The sequence below is a fragment of the Conger conger genome, chromosome 16 (assembly GCF_963514075.1).
Source record: "Conger conger chromosome 16, fConCon1.1, whole genome shotgun sequence".
NCBI lineage: Eukaryota > Metazoa > Chordata > Actinopteri > Anguilliformes > Congridae > Conger > Conger conger.
In genome coordinates, this window is record NC_083775.1 from 28,290,036 (window position 1) to 28,311,111 (window position 21,076).

General features: G+C 42.9%; 1 protein-coding gene across 2 annotated transcripts; it reads right to left on the bottom strand.

Annotated features, from left to right (window-relative positions):
- Positions 1 to 660: 660 nt before the first annotated feature.
- Positions 661 to 20,541, bottom strand: incenp (inner centromere protein). 2 transcript variants are annotated; one of them, XM_061224285.1, is made up of 21 exons: positions 20,389 to 20,541; positions 17,893 to 18,038; positions 17,335 to 17,442; positions 16,237 to 16,910; positions 15,491 to 15,539; positions 15,239 to 15,287; positions 14,445 to 14,589; positions 12,972 to 13,014; positions 12,778 to 12,871; positions 12,325 to 12,462; positions 11,345 to 11,362; positions 8,538 to 8,647; positions 8,167 to 8,287; positions 7,731 to 7,853; positions 7,259 to 7,416; positions 6,669 to 6,768; positions 6,488 to 6,571; positions 5,078 to 5,149; positions 3,527 to 3,589; positions 2,339 to 2,495; positions 661 to 1,078 (listed from the first exon to the last, which is right to left on the bottom strand). In XM_061224285.1, the coding sequence occupies exons 2-21, from the start codon at positions 18,030 to 18,032 to the stop codon at positions 894 to 896; spliced, it is 2,631 nt and encodes an 876-aa protein (XP_061080269.1). In that variant the 5' UTR covers positions 18,033 to 18,038; positions 20,389 to 20,541; the 3' UTR covers positions 661 to 893. The 2 variants fall into 2 exon arrangements, with proteins under 2 accessions (XP_061080269.1, XP_061080270.1); XM_061224286.1 differs by lacking the exon at positions 11,345 to 11,362.
- Between the last annotated feature and the right edge of the window lie 535 nt (positions 20,542 to 21,076).

Consider the following 21,076-nt stretch of genomic DNA (forward strand, 5'->3'; position numbering starts at 1 on the left):
CCAATACAGTTGAATATAGTTACATGCGATGTACTATTGTTGCTGCTTCTCCCAAACTGACATGGCTATACACTGTCAGTTCACGACCATCTTATTTGCACAGCAGATTACGGCAATAACTAAAATGGTTACCAAATGAAAGGGGGTATACATTTAATCTATTGACCCATATCTTTAAGGTTATACACTAATTTGTGAAGTATGTCGCCAGAAATATTCATTCTCTAGAGTGGCCCAGGAATGCACTCAGTTCACAGCCAGCGCACTTGCAAAGCTGATTAATGGCTGCGCTAAAGCTTGTGAATGTCAATTTTGTCCTGTGCCCTACAATAATGTTAAATCAGTGCCATTAAAGGATTCAAGTGTTCAGCCGACCAAACGTGGCGATTCTGTGTCATTTAATTCCAGTTCATCCAGTCCTTGCATGGCAGCCAATCGCCGTTGGTGTGTAAGCATGTATGAATGGGTGAACAGCGGTTCCATTCTCTAGAATTCGAACTGAATTCTAAAAATCTGTGAAACCAACCAACCAAAACCCTTGTCCTGGGTTTGTAGCTACAATCAGTCATTTTGAATAGCAACCCCAATTTACACAGAATGTCAATTTCTTTCAGAGATATGATGCAAAAGTCAGAGAAATCAATAATCCTTCAGTCCGGATTTCTCCAAGGGGCATCCTTTTATTTATTTTGTGGAAAGTACATGAATCAGATTCAATTTTCTCCTCGAATTTGTTTTGAGCTAAACAGAACATTAAGAGTCAAGAGTGAATAAACTAAAAAATTTATTAAAATGATACAAGATGAATTAAATTTGACTTACGGAAGATGCTAAAAAAGAAGAAAAAACACACAAAAAAAACATCACAGAAGAAAAAGAAGATGGGCGACAGTTCAATAGGCGGCATGGCCCGCTCGCGGGGGAGAGTGCCACACGGCGGAGCTGGTGCGCTTAAAGTAGCGGGGCTTGCTCTTGTTGAAGATCTGCTCCAGCTTGGGGTCCTCGATCGCCCCAAAGCAAGAGTCCACATCCAATGGGTGGAAATATTGCTGCAGCATTGCTTGCTGGAGCTGCCGACCTAAACGGAAAAAACAAATATATCAAAAGTTAGCGACATGCTTTTATTTATTTATTTATTTATTTTTTTAAAGCAAATGACTGCTTAACATGCATGGTTAAGATGAACAGATGCAACTTAATTCTGAAAACAAAAAGTTAAACTCCCTAACAAGAGTTGGCACCCATAAATATGTCAGTGAACTTTTAGTGAGCTACTGTCCTCAGAGGCCCCTAGACTACTAGCCTTAGACTTCGGCGGTTCCAGAGTCGAGACCAAAGTCGAGGTGATTGAGCTTTTGCTGTAATGGCCCCTAGGCTCTGGAACAGCCTTCCATACAATATTAGTTCCACTGATACAGCCTCTGCTTTTAAAACCAGTCTTAAACCCAATTTAATAAAACTGCTTTCTGTGATGTGCCTTTTCCCCCTAATTTACTCTATTTTTACTTTTACCTGCATTTTATAATGCCCTTTTATTCCTTTTTTTGGTATTCCTTCATCCCCTTTTATTATTGGCATTATGTATATTGCTATTGTATCTGCTGTTTGTTCTTCTTTAGTGCTCCTTTTACTGTACCCGCTGTGTTGTCATTTTTACCCATTTTTAGGGTATAAATGCATGGGAAATCTGCCGAGGGAACCTACGGCTCAGAATTGCTATGCCAACTACAGTACAATTCTCATCACAGATCAAGAAAGGAACATGGTACTTATGCAAATCACTGGTCAAAAATCATCTGGCAGTCATAGCTAGGAAACCAGCAATCATTAAATCAAGTTCAGACTAGATGCCTTTCCAGAAGAAATGTTCGCTAAAAGCAGTAGACGAGTTAAGAGTGTCCACCGGGCACCTGTTAAATAGTGTAAAATAGCGCCAACTATACATTTTCATTGTTTTCTATTGGAGATTCACACTGAGTGCAGCTGAACCAGTGTGACCAAAGATTCGGAGTGGGGAAAAAATGTCAACATTGAAAAACACCGCTCCGCAATGTGACCACAACTTCACATTTCAACCAATACACATCCACAGATCATGTGCATGTGGCACGGTTCAATTCTGATCTTTTGGGATTTGTAGCACATCGTATAGGTCGATTTGAATGTATCCAAACAGTACATTCAGACCGACTTACAATGCAAACACCAGGCATCAACATGAAGTAATTCACCAAACCTATAAGCCACTAGTCAGCTTTGCATACAAACTGGATAGTAAAATAAAAAAAAAATTAAAAAAAAAATCAAACAAGCAGACAACGACATTCGTCACGCTCACCCTCTGCCCAAGATGGGATTGGTTTCCGAGGTGCAGATTCATCGTCGGTGGAATCGTCGCTGTTCTGGTCCATTCCGTAGTCCTCTGGGTTGGCACTGAGAATGAGAGGCTTGTTCCCGCCTTTGGGAGTTATCTGGTAGGACTGCGGAGAAGACCGCTGAGGATGAAAGAACCAGTCAGCAGGGTGTCTGCAGGCATCCTCAATTTAAATTTAATACTTTTAAAAAAGGTACAATAGGCAACGAACACACTCAAACCACAACACTGTTTATCCCTCCCCCTTTTCTGTGAACACGCTGATGTTGAAATGCAATTGGCTGTGGCAATTAGAACCAATTTTCAACCAATAAACCAATAAATAGCTTGAATTATTGTAGTTATACAATGTTTTGGTACAGAGAGCCTGTCAACTGAATGTTCCGAAACACGAATTTAAGGACTATAAACAAGGCAGGGGGCGAGTTAACATGTCAGTGAGCCTTTTTCAAGGTTAGGAATAGGTATTTACAATGGTAACGTAACAATGTTTTAACACAAAAATCATACCTATTGTACCTTTAATGCTTTAATATTTTCTAAAAATTTCCATTTAGTTTTAGTTTGTCTTAAGAGCAAGCCTGCTAATTTTAGTTTCACAATAGTTTTCAAAAACTCATTTTTGCACACTTCAGGGGCGTTTGGTTTTACCTATATATGCAACTTTTCCAAAATAATTTTTTAAATGTACATTAGGAGCTACACAATATTCACTGGCCAACTAGCTAGAGACAACCAATGTCATGTGACAAGGTAATATTGAGCAACATACTTAACCAAATTTAAATATGTTTACATTTCACATTTGTGCATGGGTCACATGGGAATACTTGGTAGGATTGTCACACCAGACACCACAAGTGGAAAATACAGATTTTACAAACACATTGACTGCAACACAAATGCCACCAGTTGATATAGCAGCCACGGGCATTTACTTATTCAGATGTGTATGAATTGTGTTCCATACTCAACAGTAAAGAATGAAGACCTACTTCAATCTGCTCAATTAGTTTAGTTATGCTGCACATGCAATAAGTATTCACTTCAGATGACAAGATGTGATGTATATTCAGTACGTTTGCGACAACTGTGTAAAGAGGACCATAGAGAAGTACTACATGTGTGTGCCTGTACTCAGAGGGACTGTACCTCAACATCCACAGTCACATTGAGTCCTCCAGCTTTCCCCACTGGAGTCTTTAAGGCAGAGTTCTGAAAGAAACATGTAATCATATCTTTCAGTGGTCGTTCTTAAAAAGCATTGTGTTAAGGAAAAGGGAAACTAGTAATTAGAAACTGAACTACAGAGATAAAAGATCCTCTAGATTAGTTTACCAACAGCAGGCTAACCAATAACTGCAGAAATGGAAATTGGCTTGTTGCAAGATAGGTTTATAAAGGCAAGTGATATGACAAATGTTGTTTCCATATGCAGTATTTTCTATAAACACCACAACACATACACATTACTTTGTTTACTTTGCTACAATTCAACAATTAAATCACTTGCATGATTCTGTGAAAGTATATAATGATAAACTGCAACATGGTTATGGAATTATATGTAGAAAGTTCTGCTTTTCTTTTAACATTTTAGTCAGAATTTTAGACTTTACTCCAGCACATTATATTTGGGGGGGGTGGAGGCGGACTATGAAAGAACAGACTGGCTGTATCAGGTGATCCGTGTAGGAATTCAATTCTTTAGGGATGCAAATTGTTATTCAGTCAATTGGTTGCCCATTTGAAATGTAAAAATCGGATAAGAATAGCTACTAGACGGCAGTATAAAACGCTGACTTGTTAGCTCCCTGATTGTTAGCTCCCTGGTTTGTCTGGCACTGGCAGCCACAGAGAAAGCAGCGTAGTCAATCGTGGAGCCATTTTATGCAATCAAATGACACTGCAAATTACAGATTATGCCGCAAATTACTGTATAGTAAAATATGGGTGCAGCGAGTAATTTAGCTTGCTTATAACCGCCTGAAAAGCAAGGCATCCTAAGGCTCTCAAACGCTAACCTTGTTTGTGCAATCTCAGAATCTCAGAGGATGTGATCCCCACTGTTGTGCAGTGTTTACAAAAATGTTTTACCATTTAGAAGCTGAAAAGGAAGCACTTTTGGTAACTTGGGCTAATTCAAAATGTGCTACACAAATATGAACGAAGATAATGATGTGTCCACCTGGGACATCGGTCTCTTCCAGGAGAGTATTCCTAGCCGCTGTGTCAACTGTAGAATAGTGAACTTGTATGACTGCAGAGTATGTTGGCATGCTAATATTTCAGAACAAAAGCATGTAAATTGGCTAGCTAACAGTCAGCACGTGTTGGTTTGCGGCTTTGGTTTAACAATAGCTATGCTCATACATAGTTCAAAGAAATTATATGCTGATGTTATGTTAATGCATGTTAAAAAATGAAATAAGCTAATAACAAAGATTTTTATTTCAATTGAACACACTTCAATCTGAATTCACAAACCTTAAAGACGTACACAACACTTATTTTTGCATAGTGGTAAAAGTATGAATACAACAAACATTTCGGAATTGATCTGATAGCTCACTGTACCCAATAGATTCCTTGATACAAATGTGTAGGACTACAGCCAAACCAAGAATAATTGTGTCACTAGCCATATACTTATGGACTGCACTGTATGCACAAACAAATGTTATATTCAGTGAGATACACTACCTCTATATCCACCGTCACATTAAGTCCTGCAGCCTTCCCCATAGGAGTCATAGGGGTCTTCATGACGGATTTCTAAGAGAAAGAAATGTAATGTAAAAACAATTTCCCTTCAAGTAGAAAATATTACCTTGTTCTAAGCCATTTTGCTTGAAAATGTTGGCAATCTTTTCATCTTGATATATATTTTTTCCCAGTGTAGCCTGATGAGTTAACCATCTAGCTTCTCAACTGCAACTGAATGAGAGAACTGCAAACGAATACAAAATGTCTGGTGTACGTAAATGACAGCGAGTATCCTGAAAATTATCTAGCGCTTGAGTGCGCAGTCAATGGTTTAAAGTGAACATTTAGATTCAAGCAAATTGAAACAAAACATGCCAAGCACAATCCTTTCATCCAGAATTATTATTACCATTATCTTCGACAGGGTCACAGGGTGTAAACTATAAAACAAATTTGTCACAAACTAATCATCTGCATAATGCCACGAGGCCATGGGTAGAATTTCATGTCTTGTGCATAAGTGGCAAATGTCTGCATTTATATAGCGCCTTTTTCTAAAGCGCTGTACAATTGATGCATCTAATTCACCGGTATATACGCACACATCCCAACGGCAATTGGCTGTCATGCAAGGAGCTGACGGCACAAACATTACCCCTTTGCTTCTTTACATTTCTGTTGTCTAACAGAAGGGCTGCCCAACCCTGTTCCTGGAGATCGACGGTCCTGCAGGTTCACTTCAACCCTAATTTGGCACACCTGATTCTACAGCTCAGAGATCCTTAGCTGTTGAAGTGTTATGGCTGGAGTGAAAACCTGCAGGACTGTAGATCTCATCCAGAATGCTGCAACCCGTCTGGTTTTCAATGTTCCCAGACATTCACGTCGCCCCCTTGCTCAGCAACCTCCACTGGCTGCCTGTTATGGCTCGCATCAAATTTAAAACTTTGGTGCTCGCATACCAGTCAGTTAAAGGATCAGCCTCAGTATATATTCAATCCCTTATCAAGACCTATACACCAACAAGACCCCTCCGTTCTGCCACTTTGTGCCGTTTGGCGCCTCCCCCTCGCCACACCTGCACCTCTTGTTGTTTTTATTGGCTGCTGTATTGTTGTATTCTAGCTGCCAACTGTGGTGTGCTAGTTTGAAAGTTGATTGTACTCTTAAAGGGTTCTGAATTTCTGTATGTTTACACTAGGACTCGAAACTGTACTGTCCTCTCAGGTCCACTTTTGCACGTGTTCTTGTGTTTGATTTGCACTTTGTTGTACGTCGCTCGGGATAAGAGCGTCTGCTAAATGCCACGTAATGTAATGTAATCTCCAGGAACAGGGTTGGGCAGCCCTATCCTACAGAGAAAAGCACTGCCGCACCCCACGGCGTCTGAACCGTTCCCCGGCTCACCTGGATCTCCATGGTAACGACGTTCCTCTCAGCAGCCGCGACGGCGGCGGCCCTCTCCTGCTCGACCTGCCTCTGCCGCTCCTCCTGAGGCGCAAACGGAGGATCGCACATTGTAGCGAGCGCAATAGCAAACGAGCGCGCGGTTAAGAAGGGCGGAGAATCCGCCGGCGTTTCTGCTCACCGCTCTCCTCCGCTCCTCAGCCTCCCTCTGCTCCTTCTCCCGGGCGGCCTTCTCCACCTCCCGCTGCAGGGCCAGAGCCTTCTCCCGCTCCGCCCGCTCCCTGAGAGGCACAGAATAACATCCGGCTCCAATCCAATAACCCAATACACACAGGCCCCAGTCTGTCCTTGCATTGGTGTTCTTGTCTGAACTAGCGCCAGCACAGGCTGCATTCCTGTTAACCAGGGACGGTCAACTCTGGCCCACAAACGCAAACACAGCCCTGGTTCTCTCTTCTCCTGGGAAATTTACTGAAAAAATAGTGCTGCCAATTGGCCAGCACTCAAACCCAACTCCCAAGTAAAGGGAGAATGGAAAACCAGCAGTTCCCAGCCCCCAATATCAGAGTTGCTGATCCCGGGTATAAGGCATGAGAACATCAGCGCCGGGACTACACCAACAGGCCAGGAGCTACGTTAAACCAACACGGTTTTACGAAGGTCAGTCAAAGTCGACAAGATGCAACATTTTTAAAAGGGGATCCTGACGGTTTATATATTGCATATATAGAGAAGGAAACGCAGTAACTGTTTGTGAAGAGCACGACTGACCTTTCAGCAGCCGCCTGCTGCTGTCGTAGCAGCTCCCGCTCCTGCTCCTTCTTCAGCTCCAGGGCACGACGGGCCTCGGCTAACCTGCGGACGCGCTCCTGCTCCTCCTCCGCCCGCCTCTTCATGAGCAGCTCCTGCTGCTTCTTCTCCTCCTCCTCCTGAGGGGGACCCACATTCAGACGCAAACTGAAGTACTGGTTACGGGGTGAAGTAGACCGCGCACCCTTTACGAAAACCAGCAGAACCTGTAGCTCTCCAGGAACCACGGCTTTTATACAGTGCAGCCAAGGTTTTGGTTGTAATGAGGACAAAGGATATTTTCAAATTTCATGGTGGCAAAATTCTAAAAGTCTGGGCATTTCTTTGCCATAAACCTAGAAGTTGAAATGACAACGTATGCGCATCAGCAATATCGTTTGATCAAATAAAATAAAAAAAAATGTATCAAACAATAAAGGGGGGCCGGGCTTACAGCCTGCAAGATCTTCCTTCTCCGGGCCTCCTCCTCCTGTTTCTTCCGCTGCTCCAGCTCCTCCTGCCTTTTGGAGGCAACTTTCTTCTTGGCCTTCTCCTCAGCCAGGCGCTCCACACGCAACTACAAACAAGGGTTTTACACTTTACTTAAATCACCAGTCAACACTTCCATTTTCCCACCTTTCCTCAATTCACAAAATGGAATTCTTACACCGCAATTATTTTGCTGACATGGAGGGGAAAAAAACATTTGTGTATGTTTGGAGCTGTCAAGCTGTTGGCTTTCAGCCAAATGCTAAACCATCACTAATTTCCCCAAAGTGTGCCTAGATTTAAAACACATTATGTATTTATTTTCAACCAGATGTTTTTACTTCAGGAAACAACCAGGATCATGAACGATATTAAACAAAGTAGTTTTCCATAAATCCCACCTTATCGTTTTTCTCTTCCATATGAGCCATCTTCTGCTCAATCTTTTTCTTCTTTTCCTCTTCCCTCTGTTCCTCCTTCACTCGCGCCTCCACCACTTTTCGGAGACGCTCATCCCTCTTCCTGCAGAAATAACCAGACGCACCGGTCGCTCAGAAGACTTCAGTGTTTTGAATGTCTTCCTTTCAGACGATTTGGCCCATAACTTGAACAAATTGGTCACAAATTGTATAATTATCAGGATTCACATCAGCATCAAAATTAAATTCAAGTGATAAGACACTTGAGGCCATGTTATGACACAAGCACTGCACCAGAAAGAAGCAGCCTAGCCTAATAGCTCACCAAAAAAAATTCAATAAAGAAACCTGACCTTTTCATCTCTTCTTGCTTTCTCCTTTTTTCTTCCTCCAGTTTCTTCTTTCTCTCAATTTCCTGCTCCTGTTTCTTCTTTAAAGCCTCCAGACGCAACCTTTCCCTTTCCTGGGAAAGAGGGAGAATTTATTAACGAGATAAAATTTTGGACCCTTATGTAGGTTTCACTTTAACACATACTGGATTAATGTTGGTGAAGTACTACAAGCTAACACACTACTTAGACAGTGCAGCTACAATAATACTTGTTGGTTATCTGGAGAAACAGAGTAACCATTAGTAAGGTTTAGAGAACAATATAACATGGTTTTGCAAGATGCATTATGGAAAGCTATTTAATAATTTAATAATAATTATTTTTGTGAAGTGCTTTTCAAAGTGTTGTACAGTACGATAATACAAAAGACAACAAGAACACCATGAGTAAAACAATAAGAAAAAGCAACACATACACTATCTACAAGCAACCAGAAGAGAAGCATAATCAATACACAGAAGAGTGTTATAAGTGTACAACACTACCACTACATATAACACTCTTCAGTGTAAGTGTACAACACTACACTACCACTACATAACACTCTCCTGTGTAAATGTACAACAGTGTTAAGGCCCATCCACACCAAGAACTATACCTGTAACGACAACAAGAGCATCCACACAGCTGAACAATAACTTCCAGTCGTCTCTCGGCTATGTCACCTGCCATTTTGTACGTGACGCTCTGTAAATTTGGTTGGATTTGAATAGGCTGATGGTGCGTTATCGTTCATTCAGCTCTGAAAACGATCCCAACAGTAATGTTCGTCACAGATATTGTTGTTATAGTTGGGGGTGGTGTGGACTCCATCACCTGAGTTAGAACGATTTTTAACACAGCATATTTAAAGTCATTGTTATAGTTATCGTTCTTGATGGGGATGGCCCTTACTAAAAGAAGTAGGTTTTTAGCCGTTCTGTAGTGGATGGAGTCAGCCGGTAGGTCACGGGTAGGACATTCCAGAGACTGGGCGCAGCAACACCGAAAGCCCAGTCGCCGATCAAGTGGAGCTTGGTGGAGGGTACAGTAAGTGTGCTAGAACCGGGAGGTGTGAAGATGGCTGCCTGGAGCATTTGCAAATGCAGCAGGAGGCAAGACCAGACAGAGCCTTCTAGGTCAGTAAAAAGGACGTTCAACTCGACCCACGATGTGACAGGGAATCAGTTGACATTTTGCAGTACTGTGGATATGTGCCCAATTGCATGTGTGTAGGTACGAACTCTAGTGGCAGAGTTCTGAACCCTTTGAAAATGTAGGGGACACCTATCGGCAGCACACTGAACTAGACCAGGTGTGACGTCATAAAAGTGTGGACTAGCTTCTGTGCATCAGATAGAGGGACAACTGCAAATTGCTCCAGACAACATTTGATTTCTTCTAGACAGCGAGTGAGTTCAGGGAGAGACAAATTCACTACCACTGTGATGCCTGAGAGATTTGTGTGGGCCCAGCATAAAGCCTTGAGGCACACCGAGTGACAGGCACAGGGCTTGACTGACAGTGCCCGTGCTGACAAACTCAAGCTTGTCACTAATGTAAGATTTAAATCACTACAAGGCAACAGCAGTGATCCCCACAGATACTCTCCATTCTGTGCGTGAGCCCTGATTCACTATCAAAAAATAAATAAAATTAAAGATTCAACAGCAGCATGTTGATAAACCGAGTCAGCAGCTATGGGTAGATCACTTGTGACTATGACCAGGAAGGTTTCAAAATTACGCTGTGATCGGAGAAACCAGATTGAAATGGTCTGAGAATGCCGCCGGATGCAAAATAGCGGAGGAGCTGAGTTGACAACACGCTTGAGCACTTCAAGGAGGAAGGGCAAATTGGCGCATGCGTGTTCCTGGCATGTGTGGACAGCAACACAAATGCACCATGTAACATTTGGCCACATTATGTTACAGGTTGAATAACCCCTCAACTCAGATCGGCAAAACACTCTCTTTACAAAGTAATACTTTTACTGGAAATATAAATTAATACAATAAATGAATATGGAGATAAAATATAAAAAGAACCAGGGCCATAATTTGGCTAGTGCAACCAATTTACACAATCAGTCATTACACAGCCATTTGCCCTTTGAGTCATATCCATGACAAAGGCAGTTTACCACTTACATAGCTTCTCATATGGCACTCCATAACTGGTACAAAACAGATAGTTACAATGCAAGACACCCACCGACTGTTCACCAGTTAATTGTGATACAAGCATTCTCATTCCCAGTGAAACACCACTAAAGTGAGACACTCAAGACAAATGACCACTGCGCATAAGGGTAAGCGATGTGATTCTTTTAGTTATCGGTTAACCAAGAGGCAGAAACATGCGAAACAATGGGGAAATTACTGAAAGATAAATGACAGTGCACTGTGCCTTTATGAATGCCTACAAAAAAGATTTAATGCCTCACGTGGAGAGCCTGGAGTAAAAAAATAAATAAAAAAAAAATAAAAAAATATAAGGGATAATCCTGCATGCAAACTATATAATTAAGGTAGAGATATCACTTTCAGAAGATAGTAAAGTACCCATTTGGATGCACTGTCAGATGATTCAAAATGTTTTCTGAATTGTACGTGGGCCAAAGTTAACGACCAAACATTGTTTTACCGGTTAACCGATAAGAACTGGCCACACCAACCAACAAGGAAAGCCTGAGCCAAAAGCATTTCCCCAAGAAGAGGCACCCCCACATTTGGTTTGGGGAAAAGCACAAGTGACTTGTTCAAAGAGCAGAGAACAAACACACTTACCACCAAACCGCCGCCTGGCTGAGAGGGAGAGGAAAGGGGAAAAGGGGCAAAAAAAACCATGAAAACAGAACTGGTGGCAATCAAATCCCAACAGCAAAATAGATGGATGTAAAAATGACAAAAGCATCAATTCACTTAAACCCCCAGAGTGGAGCTGGTAACTCGAAACTGTCGGACAAGAATGGACAAGAATGTGGCCAAGGAATCTCATTCAATTAATCAATTTCTTGGTACTTAAAATAATGGATAGAGGGACTTAAAATAAAACACTGGAAAATACACAATATGGGACCTTTAAGGACAAAATTTACATATGGGTAGAGATTCGCAAAAAAATAAATAAATAAATAAAAATTGTACATGAAAATACAAAATACAACTGCAAGTAGCTAGCAAACCCAAATCATTGCAACATCTGAGCAACCTTCTGAAAAATGAAAAATGCATACTTTCACTCCACTACCACCCTGCAACCGATATTTGTGCAATTATCAAAGAAGACGAGCAAAACTGCTTCAACTCTACCCTCCTTCACTCCCCCAGCGTAGTGCACAACCATGTATGTTGACGTTTCTGGGTGACTTCATCATGCTCACACCCACATACTATGAAAACCCAACCCACAAAATTTAGCACTGGCCAGATTCAGAAAGCAGAGATGGCAGGGAACTTCAATTCCCCCAATTATGTAAAATATGTAGCCATTTTGTGAGCCGTTATTACGCGTCATCCTACCCGGCTTGCGAAATGTCAGTTCATTTTTATGGCACATATCATACAAACAAATACGACATTTTTAAAAAGCGAGTTTATATATTTTTTTGTAAATAAAACAAACAAGAAATGGCAGCTACTGTCATTTCAGTGCGTGAACATGCATGGACGAATGAACTATTTGACATAGCAAATGCCAAAGCAGAAATGAATCACCCCCCCCCCCCCCCCATTTTAAAAAGGCCAGCAGGGGTGCATTTACTGACCTTCAGGTCCGTCCTCAGGGGGGTGGTGTGTTTGATGAAGGACTTGACAACAGTGCTACGACTCAGTGATCCTGGAGCCATCAGGAGCTGGTTCTTCTGCACAGTATGGAGGAATGATTTCATGTTGGGCCTAATTGCCTAGAGAGAAACAAAGTCATAAACAGTCAAGGATCAGTTTCTTGCCCTGATGCTGTATATCCAAAAGAGTTCACAACAGCCTAAATCTCTACAACTAAAATTCCCATTAAATCTGCAGCTAACTAGCGGATATGCGCAATGCTATCGACACACAAGCTGAATCCTCATTTCGGCCAATCATACAACAAATAGATTAATTTAGGTGTATGGTTCTGAGGGGAAAATGGCCAAATAAATGTTTTCAATCAGACCGTTCCCTTCATGTTTTATACACTGAACGGCTGACTGAACGGTTTCTCTAGCAGCAGTGCTCACACTCTGGGTCTTCTTGGGGGGGCTGGACTTCTTCCTGGGGCTGGCCAGCTCCTCCGCAGCCTCTCCAGCCCTGCGTTTGAAGCTGGGCTGTGCCCTGGAGGAAACGGGCAGGGAACACGGTGAGAAACTGACCAACGTTTCCCTCCCACTGCCCCAAACCACCGAGCGGCTCCATTAACGGGCGGAAAACTCACCTCAGACTAGAGGACGTCACTGCCGGTTTCTTTCCACCATCGTCTGCAGAGAATTACAGGTACGATAGGTCAGATTTTTGTGTTTTAAAACATTGTTAGAAGAGCATCGTAAATCCCTATCATTGAAAAAAAGACTCAGACATGTTGACTCGCCCTCTGCCTGTGTTTATAGTCCTTAAATTCGGATTTCAAAATACAGTTGACGGCCCGACACTCTACCAAAACATTGTATAACTGTACAATGTAAGCTCATTGGTTGATCATTGGTTCCAATTGCTACAGGCAATGGTGTTTCAACATCAGCACATTCAGAGAAGAGGGAGGGATAAACAGTGTTATGGTGTTTGTTGCTGCCATTCCACTTGACTGTTAGAAGTCCAAAATTACATATTGTATCTAGGTTAGGATGTCAGGAACATGCAAGAGGATTAAAAATAAATAAATAAAAAAACGAACTTGACTGACAAGATATCTGAACCATACAGAGAGCATATTCAAATCTATAATATTCCAACTGATCCCCAGTCTTGGTGTCACAGTACAAGCTTTGCCATATTGCTATGCAGAGAAATTTGCCTTTGCAGAATGAGACTAGTATGAATGCCAACTGGACTGATGACTGCTGGCAGTAACTTGTGAAAACATTAATCTCTTCTGATGATGTCCCAATATGCTGAAAATGCTTATAGATTTTTAATATATACTTCATGCTTTTCAGCAGATATGTGCGTACATAATGCTGGTATTTGGCATTCATCGCTGTTAATTAATTGTACTCAATACTGCACATTAACACTATTCAATTAATAACATGATTATTTCTGTAAACGGGTGAACTATTTTACACTGAACTATGCATGTTTGATTATTGCATAAATTTTACTAAAACCGCAAGCATTACAAAACTGGAAAAAAGGGACCCTTTGCATTTTTTAGACCGCCTTTTGGATGAGAGGTTAAACCCTGGTCCTGACTCACTGTGGTCATTAAAGCTGTAACCAGTAGCCTAGTGCCTAAAGGTGCACAACAGGAACCCAGAAGGTTGGTGGTTCAAGCCTTAGTGTAGCCACAATAAGATCCACATCAACTAAGTGACTTTGGATAAAAGTGTCAACTAAAAAAAAAAAAAAAAAAAAAAAAAAAAAAAAAAAAAAAACCTCAACCTGCCACCTAATCATTCCCTTATTTAATTGCCTCAAAAATTACTCCTTGCAATGACTCCAAGAGGAGCAGTTGAAATAGCGAATTCAAGTGTGATTCGGTTTCCATTAGTGTCCTCTGACGCACAGAAAGTGTCGCCAATTCATAATCCGCAGTGTAAGCAGCAAGTGCTCACCTCGGGGTGCTGTCAAGTCTTTTGAGCCATGGGTAGTAAAAACGAGTGAATTCAACTCCAACCTTACACTCATGCTTGTATTGGCCGATGCGTTCTGGGACGGCAGCACGCAGAATCTGGCTGCGGGGCCGGCGTACCTGACACGGCTGGGCTACCGTCGCTGTCCAGCGCGAGCCCTTTCCTGGCGCTCTGCGGCGGGGTCGGGGTGGTCTGAGCCATCGAGCGGGTAAAACGCCGCACGCCCTCAGGATCGCTGGCTTCAGACACAACGTCCTCGGCAACCTGGCGGGAGCAGGAAAGAACACGAAATCACACAAAACGCATTCAGAAATTCCTGCGACCAAGAGACAGAACGCATGTGCAGACTGTTTTTGTACCCCCTTTGTGACTGAATAAACTGAATTTACCTGGGCTGCATTATGGCTATAAAGTAGCAATCGCAAGAAAATGGAGGCAGGGTTTGATATGGCTTTAGGTCCCGTTGTAACAGAAATTGGTTGCGGTAGTTGACACCACCAGCAGAAAAGATGTATGCAGCACTTCAGAAAATCTAGCACTTAGCCATGCTGAAATACTAAAACAAGTAAGTAGCTATCTATAAGGCCATCCCTGTCCTACTCTGAGGCAGGATCTTCTAAAAATATCCTACAATTTTAAAGGTAAGCTCCCTTTTATCATGATTCCTAGGATTCTTAGGAATTGTGAAATGCTTTAGCAATGCAGGCCAAGGCTGTGTCATTTATGTGTGTTCAGTGTCTCAGTGTGCTATACAGCCTTGATCAATTATTTCTGTGATTTTAACTCAGTCAGCGATCACAGGACCAAGGACCCAGCCCCCAATACGGCAGTTAAAAGGTGCCTGGCTGTCTTGGACAATCGGTTATGTGAAACCAAGGAATAAATGAAATCTATTTTTACAGCAATGACATACCTTTTGGTCCACAAGATCGTTTTCGCTCTCTGCTGGCTCCTCACACACACTGCAATGTGCAGAAGACAAAATGACATTAAATACTAGCAATGAAAGGAAAACACAGAGAAGAAAAAGCTAACGCAAATATTGTCAATACAGTTGATGTAATGCGTTTAACAGAGCATGCCAAAGCTACCGTTTAAATGTTCACACCCCTAATACAAACCGTACGTAAAAATATGGATGAATATTATGTAGACAAACACTCACTTCTCCATTTCGTCTTCAACCTTTTCTTCCTCCATTTCTACGCAGACCACTGCACAAGTGAAGCAAAGATCAGCAAATAAGCTGCAGAACCATTAACCAATGCATCCATTTTGCCCAGTAGTCCCATCCACCAAAATGAAGAGGCCAAACTCAGGCTTGGACTTTTTGAAGCCTCTTGCTCGGCAGTACCTTAAATAATCTCAATTTACCAAAACTGATCTGTGGGTTGCAGTGCAATAGGTCAGGCAGCCAATACAAGCGCACATATAAGCCTGATCACAAATGATCATCACTGATTATAAACACCAAATGATGTTTTCTGAGTTCATGGCACAACACACAAGTTCAGTTGCTGTCAACTTCATGCAGGGGAAAGTGACAGGGCATGCAAATAACATCCTATAGCATTGACAGACATTCAATGTTAGTTTGAACCAAGTGTTCAATAACTGGGCACTTACATTCAGCATGGCTCTAAAACATTACATTAACGCCATTTGGCAGACACTCTTATCCAGAGCGACGTACAGCTGATTAGACTCATCAGGACACAATCCTCCCTTGGAGCAATGCAGGGTTAAGGGCCTTGCTCAAGGGCCAAAACGGCTGTGCGGATCTCATTGTGGCGACACCGGGGATCGAACCGCCGACCTTGCGTGTCCCGGTCATTTGCCCTAACCGCTACGCTACAGGCGGCCCGGGCGCTACGCTGCGCCGCGGGGCTGAAAGCCCGGGCCTGGACTCACCGCTGGCACTGCTGCTGCAGGTGGAGCCGCTCATGCGGGCCTTCTTCTTCAGGAAGGAGCGGCGGGAGGCGCGGCGCACGGACTCCTGGGTCATGCTGTGCCGCAGCCCCACCAGGGAGCGCCGGACCTTCAGCGAGTAGCGCACGGAGGACCGCCGCGAGGCGGAGACCTCCGGGGGCCGGGAGGGGAGCTCCGGGGGCCGGGCGATGGCCAGCTTGCTGGCGGTGCGGCCCTGGGGAGAGTCCTGTCCCTGGGGAGAGTCCTGTCCCCGGAGCTCTGCGGAGAGACGCTCGGCGGCGGAGATCCTCACCGTCGCCGCCAGGGTCTCCGGAGGGGCACAGGGCGCGCTGGGAGGGGCCGGGGCGGGGCTGGGAGACCCCGCCGGCCGTGCCTCCTCCTGCTGCCCGGGGGACCGGGCGTCCGGGCGTGGCTGTGTCTGACCCAGGCTCCTCTGGAGGGGCTGGGGCTCGTCCCGGGTGCTTTTGGGAGTGTCCGTCTCCCCCGGCTCTGCCTCCGCGGGCTGCTTCTGCTTGTTGCGACGGGTGCTGCGTTTTGGTTTCTCCTCGGTTTCCTCCTGCGGAGAGCAGGCGCCCTGGTCGCCCGCGCCCTCGGAGATGAGCTTCAGGGTGGGCACCAAGGAGGTCCGCAGGTTACTGCGCTTGCCTTTGGAGAAGCTGAAAAGGAGCAGCAGTTTTGCCACATAAAGTTTTGTTTGCAAGCTAATAATTGGCCCATTTCCGACATGCTCAACTTTTGTTTATTGCCTACATGTGTGCATAAAGTTAATATAACAGCAGTAAGCACACATCAAATGCAGGCTAGGTGTACACAGACACACAGAACATTGTGTCATTACACATTGCTACTGTCATTACATACAGTACATAAAGTACATAAAGTACATTTGTTGTACACACACACACACACACACACACACACACAAGACAGAATGAAAATGAAGTGTTGCATTTCTTTGACCTTGCAATGAAGCGACTCCTATTCATCAGAAACTGTATTAAAATGGACAACAATATAAACCAACCCAACAGCAGCTTCCATTTGTAAAATTCAAACAATCTCTAGCCCTCAGTGACATACCGTCTCATGCTGCGATTTTCATTCTGACCCACAGAAACGCGCTTCTTCCGAGTTCTTTTCTTCTGGGACGGAGTCTTTGGCATTAACTCCGGCTCAGCGTTGAAATCACTGAAGGAAAGAAATACAATAAATCATAAAGCATCCACAACTCAGTTTGCAGGAGATCAAATGCCCATTATATCTGCATCAATGCAGGCTGTGTGATCAATTACACCATAAAAATCAAAATATATTAAAAAGATTCAATAAGAGAATTATGTATTTGAAGTAACTTTTAATTAAATCTACTTCACTGCAAAACTAAATGGTAAATGGCTGGCATTTATATAGCACCTTTATCCAAAGCGCTGTACAATTGATGCTTCACACACACAACAATGACTGGCTACCATGCAAGGCACCAACCAGCCTGTCAGGAGCATTTTAGGGGTTAGGCGTCTTGCTCAGGGACACTTCGACACAGCCTGGGTGGGGGATCGAACCGCCTGAGCCGATGTCGTCCCTATTGTATTAAGAACACAACGCATTAGCCACAGCCCTTCCCAGACCCACTCTCACCTGGAGAACATGCGGTTGGCCTCCTGCTGGATCTCCTCCAGCCACACCATATGAGTGCTGTCCACACAACTGCCAAACTCCTGCAGCTTCACATCAAACATCTCCAGGAGGGAGCTTGTGGCAGCCAGAAGGGTCTTCATGTCTGCCTGATGGAGAAGGAAGGGGGGGGGTCAGTCAAGTCCAGGTCAACACACTTTCGTACCGCACCGTCGTGGATTTTAATACGATTTTGCATACTGGGTAGCATAGGGGTTAAGGTACATGACTGGGAACCGCAAGGTCAGTGGTTCGATCCCACCAACCTTGCTGTTGGGCCCTTGAGCAAGGCCCTTAAGGCATTGCTCCAGGGGAGTCCAATCAATCAACTGTAAATTGATTTGTAACTAAGTAGGATATAAGCGTCAGCCAAATGACATGTAATGTAATGCATACTTATGAGAAATGCCAGGAACCGAAGTTACACTGATCTTGGATTGTTAAGCTGGGAGATATGGGGCAACAAAGTTTGCACTAAATAACACGCCTCCAATTACTTTGACTTGCGATATTGCCATTGCCGTCGGTTGTCGAGAAATGGTTGTTATATCACTGCATCACCAGTTGCATCTTTTACACAATTGTTATGTTCACCCCAAAATAGATTACATTTGCACCTAAGTTAGGTTATGATTTCAGCACCATCTCCAGAAAATATGGTTGATATTGCCGAGATATCATTACTTATCTAAAGCAGAATTGCACTGTTGTAGATCACTAATTATTGGCTTTCCACCATCACGCTCAACACCCTTCCACTAGAGATGTTGTAGTCTATGGGCTTTCCTTTCCACCCACCCTTTACCGACGCCTTACTGTTGGAAGTTTTTTTAAATCAACTTCAACATACATTTCTTTCTCCAGTATTTTGACATAAAACGGTAAAATAAATACAAAAAAAAAAAATCCTTTTTGGCCTTATTTCAAATGACAGACATTCAGTCTTATGACCACTTGCGGTCAAAAAGACAGCCAATAGTTTTTTTACAGATGAAAATGGCTTTGAGAAAACAAGAAAGGATACAGATAAAGACTTTTAGTACCCTTAAAACGTAAGGATAAAGAGCAGTATCTCCGCAATTTGTACCAGCATTGTATATGATGCAAAACAAGTCTATCAGCTTCTGCGATCGCAAGCGGATATTGACATTGTCAACGGTAACCAGCGTTTGAATTTAGAAGCGTTTGACTGCCACGGGCGTGCAGTGGTCACTTCTTCACGCACACATGCCCAGCCAATCTGAATCAAGCATTCACCTAGACCTTGGAATCATTCATTACAATTTCGCATTTGCTTAGCCTTCTACTGTTGTTTCGCCGACATTTTGAATAACTTCTCACTCTGGAGACAAAAATACGATTGGCTGGATGTGGCACGACGCAAAACCGGATTAGTCCATTTTAATGTGCATTGAGGGGGTTCTTAGCATTGACACTTGTAAACATATTTACATGGCTCGCTTGGCTATATAAGTAGAATTGCTCAATGAACGGATTGTCAGGAAAAAAAGAAAAAAAAACTAACACTGCTTCCTTTATAGTGCTGGCGGACGGATGATTTTACTTGCCACGGGCAATTGTTGAGCCCTGATTGGGCTACGTTTTCAAGATTGGGCGGGTTTAAGGCTCTGAAGGGGAGGGTTCAGCGTTTTCAAATCTGGCAACATTGGCCTCGGGGAAAAAAAAAAAAAAAAAACGTGTCTGCAACTTGAAGGCAGGTTTCAAAATAAAAAAACGGAGTTTGATCAAAACAAAATAATATTTGCCAACCAAACAAATCGTTGCAATATTAATTAACGTACCAAAGTAATTGATGTTAACCAAGTGACCTGTCCTAGGTAAGGAACCAAGAAACGTCAACGTTGGGTTGCAAGATGGCCAACTGTAACAGACTACTGAGACTAAATATATTCTATTTTGTTTTAAATAACCCACAATGGTAGCACAAATCGTTTTAAGTTTTGACAGATATTGGCAGATATTACGTTAGAGAATGCTGTAACCCTAGTGTTGGCAACATTCTCACACAACGGATAAACCCCACAAGTAACGTTGTATAACAGGGCAAACAAGCAACAATAAAAACATTAGACAAAACAAAATTAACGGTCACAATAATTCGACCAGTTCAACTTCGCCCAAAACGTGTTGTAACTTGGCAAACATTAACGTTATTGGCATGACGTCTTGTTAGCTTTGCAACTAACGTCAGCGACTCTATGATCTTTCTTAAGAAGCTGGTGGAAGCATTATCCACCGTATTTTATCATAAGCGTTCGTTTTTGGAGTTTAATATAACTGACAGGGAATTCAACACGGATATTTGGTCTGTTGGGTAAGAACCAATGTCAGCTTTAGTTGTAACGTAAGCTAGCTAACGTTAGCCAAGTTAACTTAACAACAATAGCCTTAATACTTTCGTCCATAAAACATTGCAAGGATAATGTTTTAGCAGCCTACCTGAATATGCTTCACAGACGATAAATATGAAAAGCACAAGCTCCGCGATGTCTTCCAAAAAACACAAATAATTAAAATAAACCAATACGCCTCTCTTGTACTCTCGAAAGTACTATATTCACTGACCCACAGTTTCCAAATCGCCCGCTCAAACTTTTCTTCTTCTTTTATGTGTTTTATGACGGTGGGTGTCAAAACTAAGAAATTGCGCATTACCGCCACCAACTGGCATGGAGTGTAAACCTGGTAAGCGCCGACAACAAGCCTCTCAAAGTGTGCTAGAGTGGACTGCAACGCCTGGTTCCAAAAATAACTTGAAACTCCGCCCTCCAAGCCCAAAAAGAGGCCGATATTCTTTGTGGAAATATAAAGTCAAAAAAAAAAAAAAAATTATGGTTTGAATAGTTCAATGTCTCCCCTGGGACTGATTCTTTTAAAGAACTACATTTGGGTTCATTTCAGCATGCAATGTGGCTTCATTACCATATGACCATATAAAGACATCGTCCTGGCTGCCTGGCACAAAGGGTGGCCCCTTGTTACTTTGCTTCCCGACAGTAATGCTTGGAAGGCAGCAGGTTCAGCTCAGCCAACCACATGTGTACATATTTCTTTGCAGGCAGTTTTTCATTATTGTATTGTTTAACAAATATATATGTATCTTTGTCACTGAGCTAGCTATTTTGCT

Bases quoted from the DNA above. Each gene is read 5' to 3' on its own strand.
- incenp (XM_061224285.1), bottom strand. From the start codon at position 18,032: ATGAAGACCCTTCTGGCTGCCACAAGCTCCCTCCTGGAGATGTTTGAT. The intron at 15,540-16,236 runs GTGAGTCCAGGC...TCACTTGTGCAG, and splicing joins CTGCAGCAGCAGTGCCAGCG to TGGTCTGCGTAGAAATGGAG. The intron at 1,079-2,338 runs GTGAGCGTGACG...TTTTCCGTTTAG, and splicing joins AATCCCATCTTGGGCAGAGG to GTCGGCAGCTCCAGCAAGCA.